Source organism: Cordyceps militaris (genome assembly GCF_000225605.1).
Source record: "Cordyceps militaris CM01 unplaced genomic scaffold CCM_S00003, whole genome shotgun sequence".
In the NCBI taxonomy this organism is placed as follows: Eukaryota; Fungi; Ascomycota; class Sordariomycetes; order Hypocreales; family Cordycipitaceae; genus Cordyceps; species Cordyceps militaris.
The window spans coordinates 3032696-3052410 of NW_006271971.1; the positions used below are offsets into that span (position 1 = coordinate 3032696).

The window sequence follows — 19715 nt, forward strand, 5'->3', positions numbered from 1 at the left end:
CCGCCTTGAGGGGAGGGGCTTGGGATGTTAGTTCGGGCCTCTGCATGACGCTGCATCACCGGGTTTTTTGTCCCCCTCGCTCGCTGCATCTGCCCTATCTGTCTGATATAGCGAGGGTTATCGAGGGAGAGGAAGAAAGAAGTTCCCGCCGTTTTTTCTTTATTCTATTTTCTCTTTATTCTTTGGAAAACTCCTTGGACAAGAACCATTGGTCAAACACAAGCCCATCTCATCCTCATCCGTACAGAGATGCATCTAGCCGCTTTGATATCCACCGGTTCAACAAGGGGAGGGGGGTCCTAGCGAACGATGGCCGTGGCCGGAAGCCGTGGCCCGGTGGTGACGTGAACAACTTAATCGATGGCTGATTGGACGAAAGCACAATTATTCGCCGTGCAGTAATTAGTAGTTGGTTCAAGGCGAGCGCGAGGGCGGCGACTTACTGCAGCCGCCTCATATCTCACCGACACGCCCGACCTGAATGCTGCATGGCAGAGTTTTCTTCTTCTGCCCGCCCATACATACACAGGAGGGCTATTGAAACGAAATCTGCCGTACAAATTGTCTTTGTCGCGACACTTTTGTTTGGCCGCCACCCGCACAGCTCGCCCGCCACCACCACGGCATCCCCCTCCCCCCCCCCGTCTTTGTCCCCTTGGGAGGGGAGGGCCTCAACTTGTTTCGTTTCTCGTCGCCTGCCAAATAAAGTCCAACGGGCCGCTTACCTGGGTGTGCTTCTCTGAGGGTCCATCCCGACCGGAGCGTCGCGCTCATGCCACTACCACGGGTTTTTCATGTCCGCGGCTGAGACGTGGATGGCGCCCGCCTAGGGAGCCTGCCTATTGGAAAAGAAACTGGAAACTGAGAGGGCAAAATGGTAGACTTGTTGAAAATACAAAAAAAATCCTGATGAGGCAAATGCTCACTCTCTCGCAGCAATCAATGTCTTATGCTGGTCAGCATCCTTGGCTCGGTTCGGGGCTGCGCCGCCACTTGGTGAGAAAAAGAGGCATGGCGACGCCACACCAAAGCATGGACCTGAACAAGACCTCGCATGCTCTTCGACCTATTTTGAGCGACCTTTTTTTTTTTTCCAAGTATTTTTTTTTTGGCTCCATCTCGTACCAGCGCCATCTCACTCGACGCCACAACTACGCACGTCCAATGTTCAGTAGGCCAATCAATGGCACACCCTCTCCGAGGTCCGGTGCCGGGGCGGGTAAGTGGTGAGTCGACAAAGAGAAAGAGAAACTGCTACCCGAAATGGATGACATGCTCGGCAACGCATCTGTCAAACAAGGGGTCTCGAGTCTACTACGGAGTACATATTGCCTGACTGCGCTGGGGAACACAAGGACTGGATTTGGAACATTTGCACACGCAGCCGCTGCTGAAGCGCCAAAATGACGCCCATGACAGGTGTCCAGCGGGTGAGGCCAAACCGCCCGAAATGGCCAACAAAGGAAGGGGAATAAACTATATGCGATTCACCGTGTTGTGCACCATACGATATGTTTCAAACAGGTACCCAAGGCAGAATGTGGTTTATTATAGTGAGCTGCGCAAACGCCATTCCGGAGCCAGTGGATGGGAGCGAGGCCGAGGCTAGGGTCTCGCATACACTGTTCATCAGCCCACCGGGCGTTGATGGCCCCTCCATCGTCCATGACCACCAAACCTTGAGGCACGGGCACGGTCGAGAAGAAGCTGGTAAAAGGAGCAAGGCATGCAAGGGTGGCGTGTCAAGGCCGCTTTGGCGGCGGGCTGTCCTGTCTGCAACTGCTCTGCTTTGCATGTTCCGAGCATCAAGGGACTCCTCGATGACTACATCTCGACGAGAGACTGGTACATACATGAATAAAAAAAGCGCACGCTAAAAAAGGATGGAGCCGCATTTCAGGCACCAATCACCAATAGAAGGGGGGTGGCTCCAGGACAAGCTGCTTTCATTGGTCCCGGAAGACTGCTTCCGGCAGCGGCCCTCTGAGCTGGCCCGGCTACTTGGGACGGGCCTGAGAAGTTGCCCGATCATCACTGCCATGTATGTATGTACTCCGTACCTATTTTGCCAATAAAGAACCAGAATCCAGTGGGATAAGGGGATAACCACTGCCGGAACCCTGCTCCTGACCACCCGGGCTCCTGGTTCGCCCCAAAAGCCACATGATGTGAATACCCTGCGGGCCGGCGGGGGTTCACCGGAGAGTGGGAGAGATTGGCTCACGCCCCCGTTACCGTTCTGGACCAGGGAATCCCTGGATTCCGAGCGTCACACAGGGCAAGAAGACGGGAAATGGATTGCGAGCCCGGAAACAGGGACCGCGCAGCCGGCAAACCACTGACGAGTTCCCAAGTACGTATGTGCGTGGTGCACCGACACGAAACGGGCGAGGCGTCTGTATGCATGACAACGATGGCTGCCTATTTGGGTGGGTAATGACAAGAAGAAAGGAATCCATGGTTAAAAGAAAGTCTGGCCGTCCATGTTTGTTGTGCGTAACTGGTAATAGTGCGGTGCCGTGTGCACGCACCACAGATATGTACCGCCAACACGCTAACTCGGTACACAGCACGTAACTAGAAGCCACGGCCACCTTGCGCACCGCCGCCACACCTTCATTTGCCCTGTTTGTTCAATTTAAAAAGGAAAAGAAAAAAACAGGAAGCCGAGAAAAGTGACAAGTCGAGCCCTCTGCCTCGTGCTCTGCGCTCTTAAACAGGGCTAACCTTGCTGTTGGGGGCTTCTCGGCAGGGATAGCTCACCGCGTCTGTGCTCGGCCGGGTCAATGTTTCTTCGGATCGACAGGGAGTGTGAATACGTGGGTATCCACACGTTGATTGAAAACCCCGGATCTCATTCCGCTACTGGATAAGTAGAAGACACGGTCAAACCGCATGGGGGGGTTATCAGTTTCAGCGATGGAGGTGTGGGAAGAGGGGAAAAGAAAGGAAAAAAAGGTTGATGCATGAAATACATTGGGGTACAGGGATGTGGAAGAAATATGTAGTTGGAGATCAGCAATGGAAAAAGGAAAGAAACGGGTTTGACGAATGTGCAGAAGGGATGGTAAAAGAAGGCTTGTAGTGGCTGCAGCGAACAACAAGCATAATTTAGCAGCCTGGCCATCTTAACGGTCCCTACTATGTAATAATTAGTTACCTGGTACCTGTGTAGGTACGTACATCCACCAAGCGGCGCTCCCCGGCGGTGCCAATGCTCCGTCCGTACTCGGCCCAGTCGATGAGGTCGGTTGTTCTTGTTCTTGTGCGAAGAACGAAAAACAAACAACATTATTCAATCAACTTATTTCAGCTCCTGCCGGTCATCTCTGTCGGCCCTTTTTCAACTGCGACATTTCTGCCCGTCTCAGAAAAAAAAAAAAAAAAAAAAAAACCAAGGCAATTTCATCCCATTGGCACCATGCCACTGGGATTGCGGGCTGTGTTGCGCTGTGTCTCGCCTGTAGGTAGCCCATTCAGAGACAGGTGGTTCGTGGTGACGTGCCAGAAAAAGAAAGCATCCAGACAGGCAAGAGTCAAGAGTCAAGAGCCCGAGTCACAGGGAGCAGGCTCCAAGCATAAGAAAGCATTTATGAACAAGGTTGCTTTATCCTTCTTTTGACCACCATTGGTCATGTCGCATTCTCGTCACACCGGCACTTATATCGATGTTGTCTTCAAGGCGGGCCACAGGTGATTGTCCAAATTACTCGTACTTGACTGACTACCAGTAGTTACTTGGCACGCTACTCGGTAACATGAATGCAACGCATGTACTCCGTACAGAGTACAATTACCGAAGGGGCGGTCATCATGGTCATCATGTGCCTCAGCAGTGGCACAATGCATAACTAGTTCCCTTTCCCGTGTCGACAAAAAAAAAAAAGCAAAAAAGCCTGCATAAGCCCGTAAGCCGCATGATAGGGGCGTTGCTGCGTCTTGGAAGCGAATGAGAAGAAGGAAATGGCAAAAAGCCACCCACCGCCCGATTATCCAACAAGCCTATTGCCCGCAACTTTTTGAACCTGTAACGAAAAAGAAGCCCGATGCTACGTGGGCTTGCGCTGGTGGAGAAGATGCAGGCTACTTACGGGCAGGCTTCGGTAGTTGTGAGTTGTGAAGGAAGGAGAAGAAAAAGGGTTGAAGAAAACAACAGAGCCGCGCGCCCCGGTTGGAACAAGATCTGGCGGTGGCGGATGATGGGCTTTTTTTATTATCTTCTGTTACAAATCGCCGGCATCGCATGGAGAAGGAAACCTCGAGTAATGTCACCGACTTTGCAACAATGTGGCTTTTTGCTACAAATGCTGTTTCAGCGCATTTTCACAACCTTCCCCCCTAATGTCGTCACCCGGAGGACGTATCGATCGCCCCCCCAGCGAGGACCGACCGGCCGAAACAACGACAAGTGGCCGGGACCCTCCGCCCGCCGTTTTGGTCTTGCTGTTGCTGGTCCTCGCCAAAAGCCGATGGAAGGCTCGTCGTTTGGCAAAGAGGATGGTGACAATGGCATCTGCAGCATGGCAAGCAAATCCAATCCTTCAGCTTGCTAACGACACGCCATCCCACCCCTGTCTTGCTCCACTGACATGTCCCAGCCAGCCGGGTCAGCCAGCAGAGGGTCGCTTACCCGGTGGAATGTTCTTGTCGGAAATCCATAACTACTTCTGCTCGTGTTCTGTTTTTTTGATAGTGGGATTTATTGCTCAAACAGCTACAGCCGAAAAATTGCCATCCACTGGTCTCAAAGCCTGGTGCGAGTTCCAGCACCAGCCCCGGGGAAAACCCCCCCCGGTGCCATGATCCGATCTTGGCACCCAAAGCTTTTCCGTAGCCGTTCTTCATGTCATCATCCTCCCTCCGGACTGGCCTCATCCACCAGCCATCTCCCTAATAATAGTGCTAAGAAAAGCAGCGCGACTCTGTATTCGTACACACTGCCTGCCCCCCCCGTACTATCCTGGACCCCGCGCACTGATTGGCTCGCCGCCGAGGCTGCTGACCGCATTCAGTAATTCCTCGGCACCGCCGCGCCGAGCAAACGTTCAGCGCACAAGGGGCGTCCTTTTAGCGGTCAGAGGCCCTGAGAATGACAAACTACCTACCTGTACAAATTACCTAGTAGCCCTCGGCTGGTGGACAGCTCCTCACCTTGTTGGTTTATTATCATCACGCATTTCACACAACGTCGACACCGTCACCACCGTATTTCTGCCCTATGAGATGGAACCTTGCCCATATTTTCCATCATAGTACCAGTAAGTTAAAACTTGTCATGTCACCCACCCCCTGGACACGCGCCTGTCACCGTCTCTCACGCTCCAATCTCCAATGCAGCCCTGCGTCCAGCACGGCCGTTCAAATCAAACTCTATTTCCAGGTCAGCGGCTTTTGATTGCCACTCTTGCCTCGACTCCACCAACACACGCCTCTCCTTACTCATGTGAGCGCCTGTGACTGAGGCTGCGACCGATTCGGTTCATGCCGTCGGATCATTTAGTAGCCAGTTTCGCCCTGACTCGCCAACTTGGTCTGCGCGCCATCCGTGTACTGCATATCCAGTCCAAATCCAACTACAACCAGTACATACATATCATGTGATCCAACACGAGCCAATTTGCTCCTTTCATCAGTGCATGTGGTGGACTATTATAAGAAGAACTCCGCTGTCGATTCTGCTGACGTGGGTCACGGTTCCTAATAAAGCCCCCGTTATACCACCACGTGTCATCGATATTATAGCTCAGTGAAAGCAAGTGTTACAGCTGCCGAGCAGATATTCAAGATGGTATGATAGGACTGAAAATCAAGCTTTGCCTCCAATCTCCGTGCCGCAACTCCATACCCTCCATCAGTCCGTCCGGAGTACCGCCTTGCTTCATGACACCCCAATCTTGGCATCCCACGATACGGATACACGACCCTGGGGCCTCAACCAACGGGAGCAAGAAGCGCAGCAGAACAATCGAAGAAGCATCGGCAATGCACTAATCTAGCCGAGTGACGCCGGTTCCTCCCCCGGCCAACGCCGAGCCCTGGCGGCAGTTCCCGAGCGCGCCCATCGGCTAACTAGTGCCTTTGGAGAGGAAAGAGTACAGCTGGCAGCATCTCCCAAGATTCATAAAGAGGGGTCCGATATGCAACGCGACCCGAGTCGACGATGCATACCACAGTTCAATGCAACCAGGTTGGTCGGAACAAGCAAGTCTCCAAGTATAGGGGGGGGAAGTGTGGTGTGTAGTACATAGAACAAGTACACGACTACATCAAAGTGTAACTAGAGATTTTGCATCATCTACATCGAGCCTTGAATCAGGACTTGCACGCAAACGGATCCGTTGCACGCCCGCGATAGGCAACTAGTCTCGTGCCCATCACATCGAGCTTGGTAGGTGCGCTGCAAGCCGCGGCCCTTTTACGGGCATGCAAATATGCGGCCGGTTCCCATACATAAGCCCAGAGCGGGTAACATGCTCTGATAATATCATATCATGTCAATAAGTATTGGCACAGGATGCCGCAAAGAGTCATGATGTTGCACGAGATGAAAGGGCCCCATCCATTCGCCTCGACAGGAAAGGACGAAAGGCATCTAGATTCTCGCATCAAACAACGATGAATCCGGGCCCCCGGTCCTTTCTGCTCCGTCGTTTTGTCAGCACCTTGTATGTATTGATGGCATGTACAAGGTCGGCAACTCGGCGCCATTCCGCAGCGGGGCCGCCGGGCCATCGAACAAGGTCAATAATAGTATCGCAAATGGTAAGAGCATGGGTACATCTTTCATCAATAACGAACTGGCGCGCTATACCTTCCATGGAAGCCTGGCCGAAGCGTGGTCATGGCCAACCAAAGGCTGGTCTTATTATGTGGCCAGCCCCATGACAACCATCCGGGCAAACAGACCGAGAGGTTGGTGTAGCCCGTGATACTGGTACTACACGGGATAGAGCATGCTTGCTCCAAGGCACGATCGGAACGAATTCGGCCACTGCTTGATCAAGTTCTTCCCTGCAGGGGTCTGGGCAGGCAACGAGCACGAACAAAGACAAACCCACGCGTTTCAGTCCTACAGTGCGCCACTGATCTCTTTATACACGACGTTTTATTTAGAACCTGTCAGAGGGGAAATTGGGCAACGGCAACATGGAGGAAACGGACCGCGCCACGAGCCTAGCTTTTTTTTCTTGTCTTTATTTGAACGTTTCCACTGGAAAGCATCACACACACACACACACTTTCGGGCCGGCTGTTTTTTAGTGGCCGGCTGGGGGTTCATCTTGTTAAATTACAACAATGCTTTTTGTTGTTGTTCTTTTTTGCCGTACGGCTCGGACCACGTAGTAGAACCAGAGCAACCGTTGAGAAACTGTCAACAACCACCCCGCCAAGACGGTAATGGTAGGACCAAAAAAAAGACCTCTTTGTTGCTGGCGGCGGCGGGAACAATGGCCCAACGCCCGCGGCATCGAGAACAACGAGACGGTTGGAAGCCGTGATGCCCCGTCTCTAGGTTGCCCACGACCACGGGGCATGCGGGTAGGGACGGGCCCGTATTCTATTTGCCACTTGGTGATGAAGAAACATGATGGATCGCGAATGTTTCTCACCCCCCCATCACCCGTAAGCACCATGAGCGCCATGGTCACGAGCAGCAAAGTTCACTCTTGGCGTGGTATTGCCCTGCCCCCCAGTCGTTGTTCTACTGGCATTCCAGACGGTCGCCAAGACTCTTGCCCTGTTTCTGATGTGCACCATCAATCATGATCGTTGCCGAGAAGGGCGATGGAAGCGATGCTCCCGAGGAAGGGAAAAAAAAACCTTGTTGAAACTGGGGCTTGGTTTTGCTCATGTTGCTGGGAACCCCTTGCCTGCCAGCCCAAGTCATTCATTCAAGTCGTCCTGACAAGAGGGCTCCAGTATGCAAGCACGTCAGTTTCAGGTCATCTGGTCTGCAGAGCAAAACCGTGAATATGAACGACAGCTGGAGCGAAAGAAAAAAAAGCCAGGGGGGGTCGTATATCGTATATAAGCATTTCAGGTGATGCTGCTCAGCGAACTGACTGCAGGGTCGATATTGCTGGCAACCTGTCGTGTACTTGATTGGAAACTTGCGCCGGCCCCAATATGTGGCGCTTATTAGTGGCGTTGGGAAGACTCGAGTACTCAATAATAACGTGTCCGGTCCTTGCTTACAATAATACGGCTCGTTACCTATTTGTCTTGCTGTCTCCCCAAGTCCATCAGCTCATGACATGTGTAAAAGGCAACAATACCGCGCTGTCGCCACTGGCCGCCCTGAACGTACCCAGTGTGCGGCGTTTCACCAATTGGCATGCTTTCCTGTATTGAAACGTGGGGAGCAGTAGCCGGGACGCCGACACCATCTCGTGGTTCTATTGCCCTCATCGGCGTGTCGTGATACGTGCCCTTGTAGTGGTTACCTCTCCCGAGACAACGTTGCGATCCCCCGATCACTGACAATCTGCTGGTACGACGTCTACCGTCAATTTGTCACTTATGCACGCGACGTCGGTCAACTTGTCTCGCCATTTTGCAGTAAAAGCATGCTTTCAGTCGCATTTTATCCCTGACCCCCGGCAAAACAGTCTCCAGAAACTCGAACCGCCCTTGTATCCTCTTCCAGAATGTCTTGGCAGAAGACGATCCACAGCCGTAGTTATTGAGGAACCTGCGAGATCACCCGCCAGTCGCAAGATTTATTTTGCAAACTGACATCGAAGCCATGTGATGGTGGTTGCGGAGCCCGTCATTACTGAGTTATTTATTATATCCTGTCAGGGCCGGGTTTGGCCTCATGCAGTTGGAGTAAGTCTGTAACTGACTGGCACAGTGGGCCAAGGGCGGCGGCAAGGAGGGAACAGCCGGCGTCACACGACAGCGGTGTGCAATGTAAGGAGTTGGGCCTTGTCAACAGATGATGCATTAATACACCAAACACCGAGTAACCGTCATCTTGATACCGGAGCTGCAGGTTTTGACGCCGCGTGGTCCTCTCAAGACCCATTGCCCCTAACTAATGGTTCTGCATCTATCTGCACCGCAAGCGGGTGGCGTGAAACGATATATATATATCTATATATATAGCACCGAAAATATACATTCAATGAACACGGAGCTGTTTGCATACATCTGACCCTTCCTCTCAGCCCTGTGCCTCACTTCCGCCGCTTCTCTCACTCGAAACCCTTGGCCTGGAAGGCGGTCAACGTATGAAGCAGCTTTTTATTTCCACGAGGGATCCTCGGGAGAGCGTCCACCTGAGCATTCCGGTCATTTTTTCCCGGTCTATCACAGATGACGCTCACTGCCTATGCCTACCCTACATTCAATTTCGTCCAAGGCGGACCGAGAACAAATAGAACGATCCTTGGAAGATGCCGCCCCCAGATCCGAGAAGCACTCTAGTTAGCGGCCGACGGGCCAGTAGTTTAGCGACCAACCAGTTCCTTTACTGGTTGGTCGATGCCCGTTGCGACGGCGGGAGTGGGTTATGACGAGTCAACTGGCCCAGCGGTTCGGGTACACCGAGAAGAGCCTCCAAGGTGCAAAAGTCCGGAGCAGCTCTTGACTTTATTAGTTACAAATGGAGATTGCCCTTTTGCAAAAAAAAGCAGGCGGATCCCTAAACTCTGTAACCACACACCACCTGGCCCCCCCGGATACGGCCGCAATACCACGTTGGCTTTTATTATCTTCTTTGCGGCGTTCCCCCCCTTGGAGAAAGCTTGGCCCTTGCCATTTCGGCAAAGAGGCCCAAAAGGGCAAACCCGCGCCCCTAGCATCTCGCTGTAAGCTTCCGTCGCTCTGCTCGTTTCTTGTTCTTTTTGGTGGCTGGCTATGGCGTCGGCCGTGCAGGTTGCCTCGGCGTGGCTGTCTGAGTTTCTGGCGCGCCGCCATCCAATTACTCGTAAAGGCAGCCACACACGGTCATGACTCTGACACACCTAGCCAAGAGCGTCATGATTAAATGACAAGTAGCTACAAAGGCAAAAACGAAGAAGAAAAAAAAAAGCACCTCGCGTGCAGGGGAGAAAATGTCCACGTCGTGCTGTAAGTGGCAGGGGGCCAACAAGGCAAAAAAAGAAATCAAACTGTGCGTCGTACGGAACTCGAATCCGTGCCTCAACTTTGGAAGAGTTGAATCCTAACCCCTAGACCAACGACGCTTGTTTTCTAGTTGTTGAAAAGCGGGCACTTATTAGCTACTATAGAGCTTTGCAAGCCCCACCTCCCGTTAGCTCCGGATCACCGCCGTCGGTGGCAGGACATTTCATTAAGAAACGGGTGAATTTTTATCTTCATATCTTAAAATTTGAGAACAGTTGGTCCCGGTTCCGGCCATCTTGTAGTTCGCCTAAGATGCAATGCTGCAGTGCCATGGTACACGACATGCTGCGTGTGAATTATGCTTGCTGCCATTACTCCTCCAGGCCCAGCATTCTCGCTAAGGATACCGCGATTTCTTGAGCCATGTCCGTGTCATTCACATCCCTCTCATCTTCTCTAACCTCTATGCCTGTATCCTTTAGCCCTTGTCGCACCGCATCAAACAGCGCAGTGTCGGCAGCCGCGTCGGCAAAGGGCTGCCCCGGGACGGCGAGCATGCTGACGCCTCCCTTTGGAATCCAAACCTGCGTTTTGCCCGGGAATTTGGTCTTGCGCAGCTTGTCGGCGATGAATCGACCAATCTTGGTGCACTCCTCGGGCGATGTGCGCACAAGCGTCACCAGCGCGTTGTGCTCGACAATGGTGCGGTTCTTGAGCGCTTCGGGGACAGTGTTTCGCGCGCCAAAGTTGATCATGTCTGTCGCGCCGAGAGAAACGATGTTGGGGATGCCTTTCTGGACAGCGGCGTCGAGACGATCCTCGCTCGCCGGCATCACGCCGCCGACAATGTAGTCTGCAATCTCCGTCGTCGTGAGGTCAATGACGGCATCCAGTGTGCCCTCCCTGACCAGTCTTTCCATGGCTTTGCCTCCGCGGCCCGTGGCGTGAAAGACGTACGTCTCGATCGGATAGTTGCTTTCAAGATGGGAGCGAATCGCATCTACACCGGGCGTTGTGACACCAAACATGGTGATGCCAACCCGCTTCTTCCCACGCGATGCGTTGGACTCTGCGGCTGACGCTGAGTTTGTCCTTTTGAAATTCGATACAGCTGCTGCGCTGATGGATGCGCCGGCATTGCTCAAAATGATCTTCAAAACTTCGTTCAATCCTGCGATATCGACAACCGAGTACATGAGTGCAATGTCTGTCTCGCCGATGATGGGCTGCGTGTCACCACTTGCAATCGTCGAAACAATCAGCTTTGGAAAACCAATAGGCAGCACGTCCCTCATGATGGACGAGACGAGCGAGGTGCCACCGGAGCCACCAGCTGAAACGATTCCATCGATTGACCGACTTTCGTACAGCTCTTTGACCGCCTTGGCTGCACACGTAGAAATAAATTCGATGAATTGGGCCCGGGACAGCGTCGACACATCCTTGCCGTTGCCATACTTGGAGATGAGTGTCGGCTGTGATATCGTAATGTCGCTGCTTTCCGTCGCTCGCCAGCCAACATCAATCAGAATGGCGTCAACCGATTCATATTCCTGTACTCGGTCACGCAAGAAGCGTAATTCGTCCAACTTGGTGTCACAAGTTCCAATGACTGCTACTGTTGGCATATTGCGGGTGGCGTTGGGTCTTGAAGAAAAGCAGGCGCTGCAGCGATGGCACTGGCTGTGTAACTGAACCTCCGATGCGGCTCGGTTGCACACACTCGGATACGTTCTGAGTTGATTTGAGCGGATCTGATGGTTCCTGTACGCAAAAAGAATTTCCCGCAAATGTTGATAGAGCGATGTTGAGGATGAATCAAGAGTGAGCAGCTGCATCCCTGACGACTGGCAGCAACCCCTCACCTGCGATAGGTTGGTCAACACAACAGGTCCCCAAGACCTAGCAAACTAGGTATCAGAACGATTTATGGCCCAGAACTCCAAATCCTCGCTAACGTTATTAGTTGCAGGCTTGTAGCGGCGGTCCGGAGACTCAACTCCACTCTGGAGAGTGGCGGTGGAGCTACGCCTCTATGAAGCGGTTCTCATTGATCAGTCGTCGTCACTTGCTTCACTTGAATTAGAGGCATTTTTTTCTTAATCATCTGTCGCTGTTCAACTACAGTTTTCGAATATTAACCCTCCTAACACAGTGAGCCTGCAACCATGGCGCCTCCGACGAAACGACGCGAGATCCTGGCCAACCTGCGGGCGCAAATCGATCAAGGCAAGCCCATTGTCGGCGCTGGCGCTGGCATTGGTCTCTCGGCCAAGTTCATCGAGGCTGGCGGCGGCGATTTAATCATTATTTACAACAGCGGCCGCTTCCGCATGGCCGGTCGCGGCTCACTCTCGGGGCTGATGCCGTACGGCAACGCCAACGATGTTGTCCTGGACATGGTAAGCAAGATTCATCATCCAATGACAAAGTTCCCCGGCCTCCCTGCCATGCATGATGCGGATGCCAACATCTTCAGGCCAAGGAGGTTCTCCCCGTCGTCAGCCATACGCCTGTGATTGCTGGCGTCTGCGGCACAGATCCCTTCCTCAACACCAACCACTTCCTGAACCAGCTGCGGGAGCTCGGCTTCGCGGGCGTGCAAAACTTCCCCACCGTCGGCCTCATTGACGGCCAGTTCCGCGCCAACCTGGAGGAGACGGGCATGTCGTATGACCTGGAGGTGGACATGATACGCGCCGCCCACGAAATGGATCTCCTCACGACGCCGTACGTCTTCAACGTCGACGAGGCGCAGAAGATGGCGACAGCCGGTGCCGACATACTCGTCGCCCACATGGGTCTGACGACCAGCGGCTCCATTGGCGCCGCGTCCGGCAAGACGCTGGACGAGAGTGTCAGGCTCATCCAGCAGATTCGGGACGCGGCCATTGCTATCCGCCCAGACATCCTGGTGCTCTGCCATGGCGGGCCGATTGCGGCCCCGGAGGATGCTGCCTACGTGCTGGGCAGGACCAAGGGCGTGCATGGCTTCTACGGTGCCAGCTCCATGGAGCGATTGCCTGTAGAAGAGGCTATTACAAACATAACAAAAAGCTTCAAGAGTCTGAGACCAAGTACCTCATAGCCAGCAGGCGGCAATACCAAAGTAAAAGAAACAAATTTACACGATATATTCCTGATCTGAAAATTCAGTGGTTTAAACTAGACATGTAATCACGCTTACAACGCATGTCAAGATGCCTGCAGTGTCGGGTATCATGTGGTGCAATCATATGTCGGTATCGGTGCTTCTGTTACAGCGCGATTTTCTCATCATGAACACCTTCCTCGGACGGAGTCTCAATATCGCGGACATCATCAGCGAGCGCAGTCAAGTCTTGCTCGCCCATCTCACCATTCCATCCATTGTCCAGCAGGTAGGCTCTAAACTTCTCGTCTTGCTTGGCCAGGTCGTCGCCGGTAAGCTTCGGGACAAAGAAAAAGGTGACAAGAATACCAGCCACACCGCAAATAGCAGCGATAATAAATGTCCATTTCTTGCCGAGATGATCCTGGATAGGCTTGAAAGCTTCGGTACCAATGGCAGCACCCGCCTTTCCAACCGCGGCGCTGATGCCGTAGCAGGTTCCTCTGACACTGGTGGCGTAGCTTTCCGAAGAGATGAGGCCCAGCATGTCGCCGGGTCCAAAGTTTCCAAAACTGAGCATGAGACCGTAAAATATGATGAAGAGCGGCGTGATTTTGACAATCTTGTCATAGGCGAGGCCGATGATGAGACCAAAGATGAGATAGCCAGAGAAGCCAATCATCATGACATTCTTGCGGCCGAGACGGTCGCAGAAGAAGGCGCCGAGAAAGACACCAGGCAGAGCAATAGATCCCAGGAGCAGCTGCCATTCTGCAGTGCTGCGGAGACTGCCCGTCTTGACGACGCTGGAGATGATGGTACCAGAGAAGACACCATTGGGGAAGGTAATGAAGTCGTAGAGGAACCAGGCGCCGCAAGTTCCAATCAAAGCTTTCCAGTAGTATTGAATGACAAGCTTATATGGGACCCTCTTCTTGATGGCACCGCGACGGTACAGCTTCGAGTTGAGCATCTTGAGGCGGAAGTAGAAGACCGTCAAGGGCAGGAGAACGCCAATGCCGAAGCAGACGCGCCAGACGGTCGACAGGTGGTTCTCTCCAGCCGCAGAGAGCACAATCAGGAAGACAGAGACAGCGAGAGGACCGCCAAAAGAAAGCGGCAAGTTGGTGACAAGGATGAAGACTGGACCACGGTGTTTTAGGGTGTGTTCGTTGGCGGCTTCAGAAGCCGATGCACTGGCCGCAGGGTATTCACCACCTATTCCATATCAGTGTCTATACATTTATTGAGGTTTTGCTCGAGTATAAGTTACCAGCGCCAAATCCAACAATACCACGAGAAATGGTCAGCATCCAGAACATGCCATTAATGGTGATGCCGTGGGATGCCGTTGCCATGATGCCTCCGAGGACAATCATCAGGGTTGTCGCGATAATGGCAGTTTTGCGGCCAAGATAGTCGCAGGTAAGGCCGACAACGACTTGACCGATGATTTCACCCACGAGGAGCGCGTTGGAGACGCGCGTGCTGACCGAGGAGGTGTACTCGTGGGCGTACTCCTTCTTGAACAAGACGTTGGTCATGGTCATGAGGTTGTTCTGGTATCCATCCGAAATGAGGGCAAATCCAGAGCAAAACTATGTCAGTCAGTAAGAGGGGTTTGGCCTATTTTGGTAATAGCAGAGGCGTCGGAGCTCACAATGGTGAAAATATCAGAGAGCGACTGCTTCTTGCTAGACACAGCAGCAACCTCCAGCTGGCTGGTCTCGGGTTCCTTGTCATGGCCATCTTGGGACTCTGGCCCAACCGCGACCTTTTCCGAAATATGCGCGTCAGACATCTTGGATGGGGGCGTGCCTTGTTTCTCGTAGGTTATACTTGACCACGCGACGCTTCAGCTGAGGCGAAAGAGAGAGAGGGGATCCTCGCGTGCCACCCAGGGCATGTGCAACGGCTTCGTAGTCCCTTTTATGAAAGCCAAAGACGAGGAAGAAACTTTGGCCGGCCAATGTCAAATAAGTGCCATTGCATGTGTCCTGACCTTATTGACTAGTTCGGTAGCGAGCCAGCCACGCGACGGGCTGGTCCGGCTAAGCGGCAGCGGCGGTGGGGGATTGAATAAAGTATTTATTCAATTATTAGATGCCAACTATTCTGGGGATATAGACATGGGCGACGAACCCACGTGCGTGCTCTGCTTCCTGTTGATTGCTCGCCTTGTCTGATGTCGACTTTTCAAGACTCCAGAATTTCCTGTTATTTCCTGCTCGTCCGGTCCTTGTCGTTCTTTTCCTCTCCCAGCCACGCGAACCCCATGCAGCTTACGAGACGGGTTCGCCTGTTCCTGTCACCGAGCTGGCGCGACCCCCAGCACACCCCACTAACAAACCTGGCGGACTTCGCTATCCTCACTAGGCGGGCATCTCTCCGGTGGTTCTTCCGGGCTATTATTACCGTGCTCCCAGTTCACAGTGGCTTGCTGGGATAGTGCATCTTCCCAGGCGAATGCCACTAACTAGTGAAACCGCTGCAAAGGCTGGAACCTGCAAGCGCGTGATGCAAGCACTTTTGTCCAATGTGGAGATGAACACGGTTATGTCGAGACTGAGAGAGTATGTCTAGTGCCTTTGAGAACCGCTGAGCATGCCCGTAATTGAGGCTCTCCAGATAACTTGACGCTGAGGAGTCGCTGTATCACTTGGAGTTCGGGAGCTTCTCCGCCAAGACGGCTGATGGGCGATCCCTTGGCGCGCTGGGATGAGTCCCTAAAGTACCCCAGGTTTGGCCCTTTGCTCTCGTGAAGTTGGTACACCATTTAAGGTGGTACGGACGTTGTTTGCTTAATGCTTTTACTTTTAGATAATGTCTATGTGTATGATAGTGGAGCATGCTCAATTTTGAGACTGGGGCGACAATTGGATTTTGTAGCAGCATCGAAGACTAAACAGCCGATTCATTGGCCGATATGCTGGGTTAGTAGGCGATTAAAGCTGCTGCGACCTCTACAGTGGCAACACCTATTTCATGCGGACCTCTGATTGGCACAAACCCTCATTTGATCCACTTTTCGGCCCTTCTTAACCACTACCTATGTACCTACCTAGAACCGTTGTGCATACCAACCGTAATCTTATCTGTGTCTATATTCCCTTCGCGTCTGAACAACTGCCTTACGACGATTCCCTTCATCATTATTGTTCATCATTATCGTTCTACTGTTGCTTACAGTCTCGAACTACATATTCAATGGCGTCAAAACTGGTACAAAAGTCCATGGCACAGGCTGCCCGCAATGTACGGCAATTACACACACGTCGCACAATTGACTCTGCAGTACCTTCAATGGTCATATTGGACGACTACCTCTCTGTGGCGCAACCGCATTTCTCACATATAGCCCCAGCCGACATTAATATCGACATCTTCAGGTCGCACGTGCCCCAAAACACACTGGAAGAGAAAAGCGCACTTGCCGAGAAGCTTCGCCCGTACAACATCATATCTGCAATGCGCGAAAGAACACCCTTTCCATCTGAGTTACTACGCAGCTTACCGAACCTGAAGCTGCTGCTATGCACCGGGACCCAGTTTGAGACGTTTGACCTTGAAGCGGCCAAAGAGCTCGGCATCACCGTTGCTGCGGCTCCGGGAAAGGGCCGCACCGACAGGCCCGAACCTGCGGGGAAGCCGCTTCCTACCGATATTAAACAGGGAGGCGGCCACCCAACGACGCAGCACACCTGGGCGCTCATCCTCGCGCTCGCCAGAAATGTGGCCTTTGACGATGCCGTGGTCAAGTCGGGCGGCTGGCAGTCTGCCCTCGCGACAGGCCTCGCGGGGAAAACGCTCGGCGTCGTCGGTCTCGGGCGACTGGGTGTGGCTGTGGCGAGAATCGGCGCGTTGGCTTTCGGTATGCAGGTGGTGTGCTGGAGCGCCAACCTGGACCAGGACAAGGCGGACAAGGCTGCCGCCAGCCTTGGCCTGCCACTGGAGAATGAATTCGGCGAAAGATCCTTTCGGGCGGTCAGTAAAGAGGAGCTGTTTCGGACTGCGGATGTCGTCAGCTTGCACTATGTTCTGAGCGAGCGATCCCGCGGACTGGTCAATGCAGAGGCACTGGCCCTCATGAAGCCCAGCGCGCTGCTGGTCAACACCTCGCGCGGCGCTCTGATTGACCAGGATGCGCTGCTGAACGCGGCGCATCAAGGTCAGATTCGTGGCATAGCCATGGATGTCTTTGAGCAGGAGCCGCTCCCGGAAAGACACCCCTGGCGCATCGAGCAATGGGGTGTGGCGGGTCGGTCCAAGGTGCTCACCACGCCTCACATGGGTTATGTAGATGATGGTCTCATGAACAGGTGGTACGCGGAGACGGCAGAGAACTTGGAGCGGTGGCTGGCAGGCAAAGAGGTCCTTCATCGCCTGGTGTAAGATAACGCCCCGTCAGCCCTCTGGCTCAGCGGGCAGCACATGAATGGCACCCATGTAAACGTTTACATCTGAATTTCCTGTCTAAGCCTCTTGTGTGTTGCTTGCGACGAGAATCGCCCGCCATTATGTATATCGAAAGCTTCGTAAGTAGTCATGTATCCGCCCCTCGAACGCCCAAAACAAGTACAGAAAGTTGTCGCGTATTTGATGCTTATCCGAAGAAGAGGGAAACCTGTTTCGAAATTAGCGCGCCATCTAGCAGGACTAAGAAGATGGATCAACGGACAGCCATGACAACACAGCAGATGCTTATGTACGGACTCAGTCGCTCGCCTATCCTCGCGCATTTCCAAAAGACGCCCGTGACGCTGGCCATTCGGTTAGCTTTGCCATCGCAGCACGTTTGGTGCTTTCGCAAACTCGGGTTCATCCTTACCCATTCTTATTTCTATCGAGAATGCCTGGCGTAAAGTGGTGGACGTATGTACTCGTGCAGATGAGCAGCAGGATGACGAGGAGGAGGGACTGGAAGTTGAAAAGCGCAGACTGGAGAGGATGTTAGGAGACAGGACCGCGCACAGAATTTGTGAGGTCGGCATACCATGTTGTTTGGTTTAGAGCGGCAGCACCTGTGTGATGAGTGCGGTTTGGGTCGTAGGCAAGGTCGTGACGGCAATGCAAAGCTCCAAGTTGGAGATGCGCTGGCCTCTGCTGGAGCTACGTAGCTCTAGGGGACCAAAGATTCGCCGCGCCCGACCAACCATACGTCAACAGCAGCGAGTTGGGCCCCACCCAGCTTCATTCAAGCCAACTTTCGAGCCAATCCTCCCGTCGCAAGTTCATCAATCTCAACCTTGTACAAAACCCAGGAATAAATCACGAAGCCTCTGCCTCTTTTCCATTCTCATCTTCGAAAGCCCCCATTGTCTCAGGTGCGTGGCTGTCGCCGCGCCTCCAAACTGCGTCAAGATGGAACCTCGAGCGCGTGCCGGCAAAAATGTCGGCAAAATGAACTTTTCCCACAACGAGCGTATGCTGCCTCTGTCCCTTCGCAGTCTTTTACGATCTCCCCTCGCGTCAAAAGTGCTAACAACCGCCCGCAGTTGCCCAGCTGCTCTACGCTCACGGCGACGTCAAGAACCCCCTCCCCGAAACCGTGCGCGTGCTCGACGAGATCCTCACAGACTTTATGCAGTCCATTGCCTTTGAGGCGGCCCGCGCCGCGCAGTACTCGGGCCGGCAGAAGATCAAGTACGAGGACTTTGAGTTTGCGTTTCGCAAGAACCCGGCCTTTCTCGGCAAGGTGCAGGAGGTGTTTGAGAAGCAGCGGGAGATTAAAAAGGCGCGCGAGATTCTGCGCGACGCCGAGGACGACATCATGAAGGACGCGGTAGAGGAGGAGAAGAAGCGCGAAAAGGTGGACGGCGGCCCATCTGCGGCCAACGGCCGGCCGGCCAACAAGGAGGAGGAGCTGGGCGAAGCCGACGACGATGCCGATGCCGAGGCGGATGCGCTGGGCAGGAAGAAATGATACCCCGCCTGCGGTTCGAATATGAAAACGGCAGATGATAATGATTTGACTTTCGGGAAGCACAAACCGTTGGCGTATAGGTTGCCTTTACAGTTTGGTTTTATACTTGCATGGATGTGGAGTTATATTTTTCATTGGGATGCAAGGCTACGAGTGCAGCTGTTGGAAGTTGAAAATATTAGACATGATTAGCTTTTACTCTACTTGTATTTAGCAACTAACACCAGCCGTTGCATATGTCTTTACTAGGTGTTGGCGTTGTAGTTGATAAACCCTCACTGTATTGAGTCTATTATCGAACAGCAACACACCACCAGGAATTCTCTCGTGTTAAGACCAGAAAGGAAGATGCGAGTGTTGGCTCAAAAGTTGGTTTAAAGTTTCAGCTGCTGTGTCGTTCATTCGAGTGTAGGATTAGTGTTCGATATCTCCCCGCGCGGACATACTCCGCAAGAGAAGCCGACTCCAGGTTCGCCAAGAAACCAGCGACAACCATATTATCCATTTAACCTACAACCTGCGATATCGGGCGACCAGCATTGCCAACTGCCTAATCCAATAACACCACTGGGCATAGGCCGCCGTGGCCGCACAGCCTCCTTCGCTGCCCCCCACGCCATTAGGCTTCTC

General features: G+C 53.1%; 5 protein-coding genes across 5 annotated transcripts; 3 read left to right on the top strand and 2 right to left on the bottom strand.

Annotated features, from left to right (window-relative positions):
* Window positions 1–12239: 12239 nt before the first annotated feature.
* CCM_04580 (TIM-barrel signal transduction protein, predicted) lies at window positions 12240–13159 on the top strand (the record flags this gene model as incomplete). The annotated part of the gene is made up of 2 exons (XM_006669728.1): window positions 12240–12473; window positions 12551–13159. The coding sequence occupies 2 exons, from the start codon at window positions 12240–12242 to the stop codon at window positions 13157–13159; spliced, it is 843 nt and encodes a 280-aa protein (XP_006669791.1).
* A 169-nt stretch (window positions 13160–13328) lies between these two features.
* On the bottom strand, window positions 13329–14963 carry CCM_04581 (Major facilitator superfamily transporter; the record flags this gene model as incomplete). Its single annotated transcript, XM_006669729.1, has 3 exons — window positions 13329–14380; window positions 14436–14760; window positions 14823–14963. 3 exons carry the CDS (start codon window positions 14961–14963, stop codon window positions 13329–13331), a joined length of 1518 nt encoding a protein of 505 aa, XP_006669792.1.
* A 1502-nt stretch (window positions 14964–16465) lies between these two features.
* Window positions 16466–17554, top strand: CCM_04582 (glycerate dehydrogenase; the record flags this gene model as incomplete). Its single annotated transcript, XM_006669730.1, has 1 exon — window positions 16466–17554. One exon carries the CDS (start codon window positions 16466–16468, stop codon window positions 17552–17554), a length of 1089 nt encoding a protein of 362 aa, XP_006669793.1.
* Window positions 17555–17765: 211 nt separating this feature from the next.
* CCM_04583 (S-adenosylmethionine-dependent methyltransferase, putative) lies at window positions 17766–18318 on the bottom strand (the record flags this gene model as incomplete). The annotated part of the gene is made up of 4 exons (XM_006669731.1): window positions 17766–17786; window positions 17841–17922; window positions 17991–18100; window positions 18184–18318. The coding sequence occupies 4 exons, from the start codon at window positions 18316–18318 to the stop codon at window positions 17766–17768; spliced, it is 348 nt and encodes a 115-aa protein (XP_006669794.1).
* A 205-nt stretch (window positions 18319–18523) lies between these two features.
* On the top strand, window positions 18524–19085 carry CCM_04584 (transcription initiation factor TFIID subunit 13, putative; the record flags this gene model as incomplete). The annotated part of the gene is made up of 2 exons (XM_006669732.1): window positions 18524–18584; window positions 18658–19085. 2 exons carry the CDS (start codon window positions 18524–18526, stop codon window positions 19083–19085), a joined length of 489 nt encoding a protein of 162 aa, XP_006669795.1.
* Between the last annotated feature and the right edge of the window lie 630 nt (window positions 19086–19715).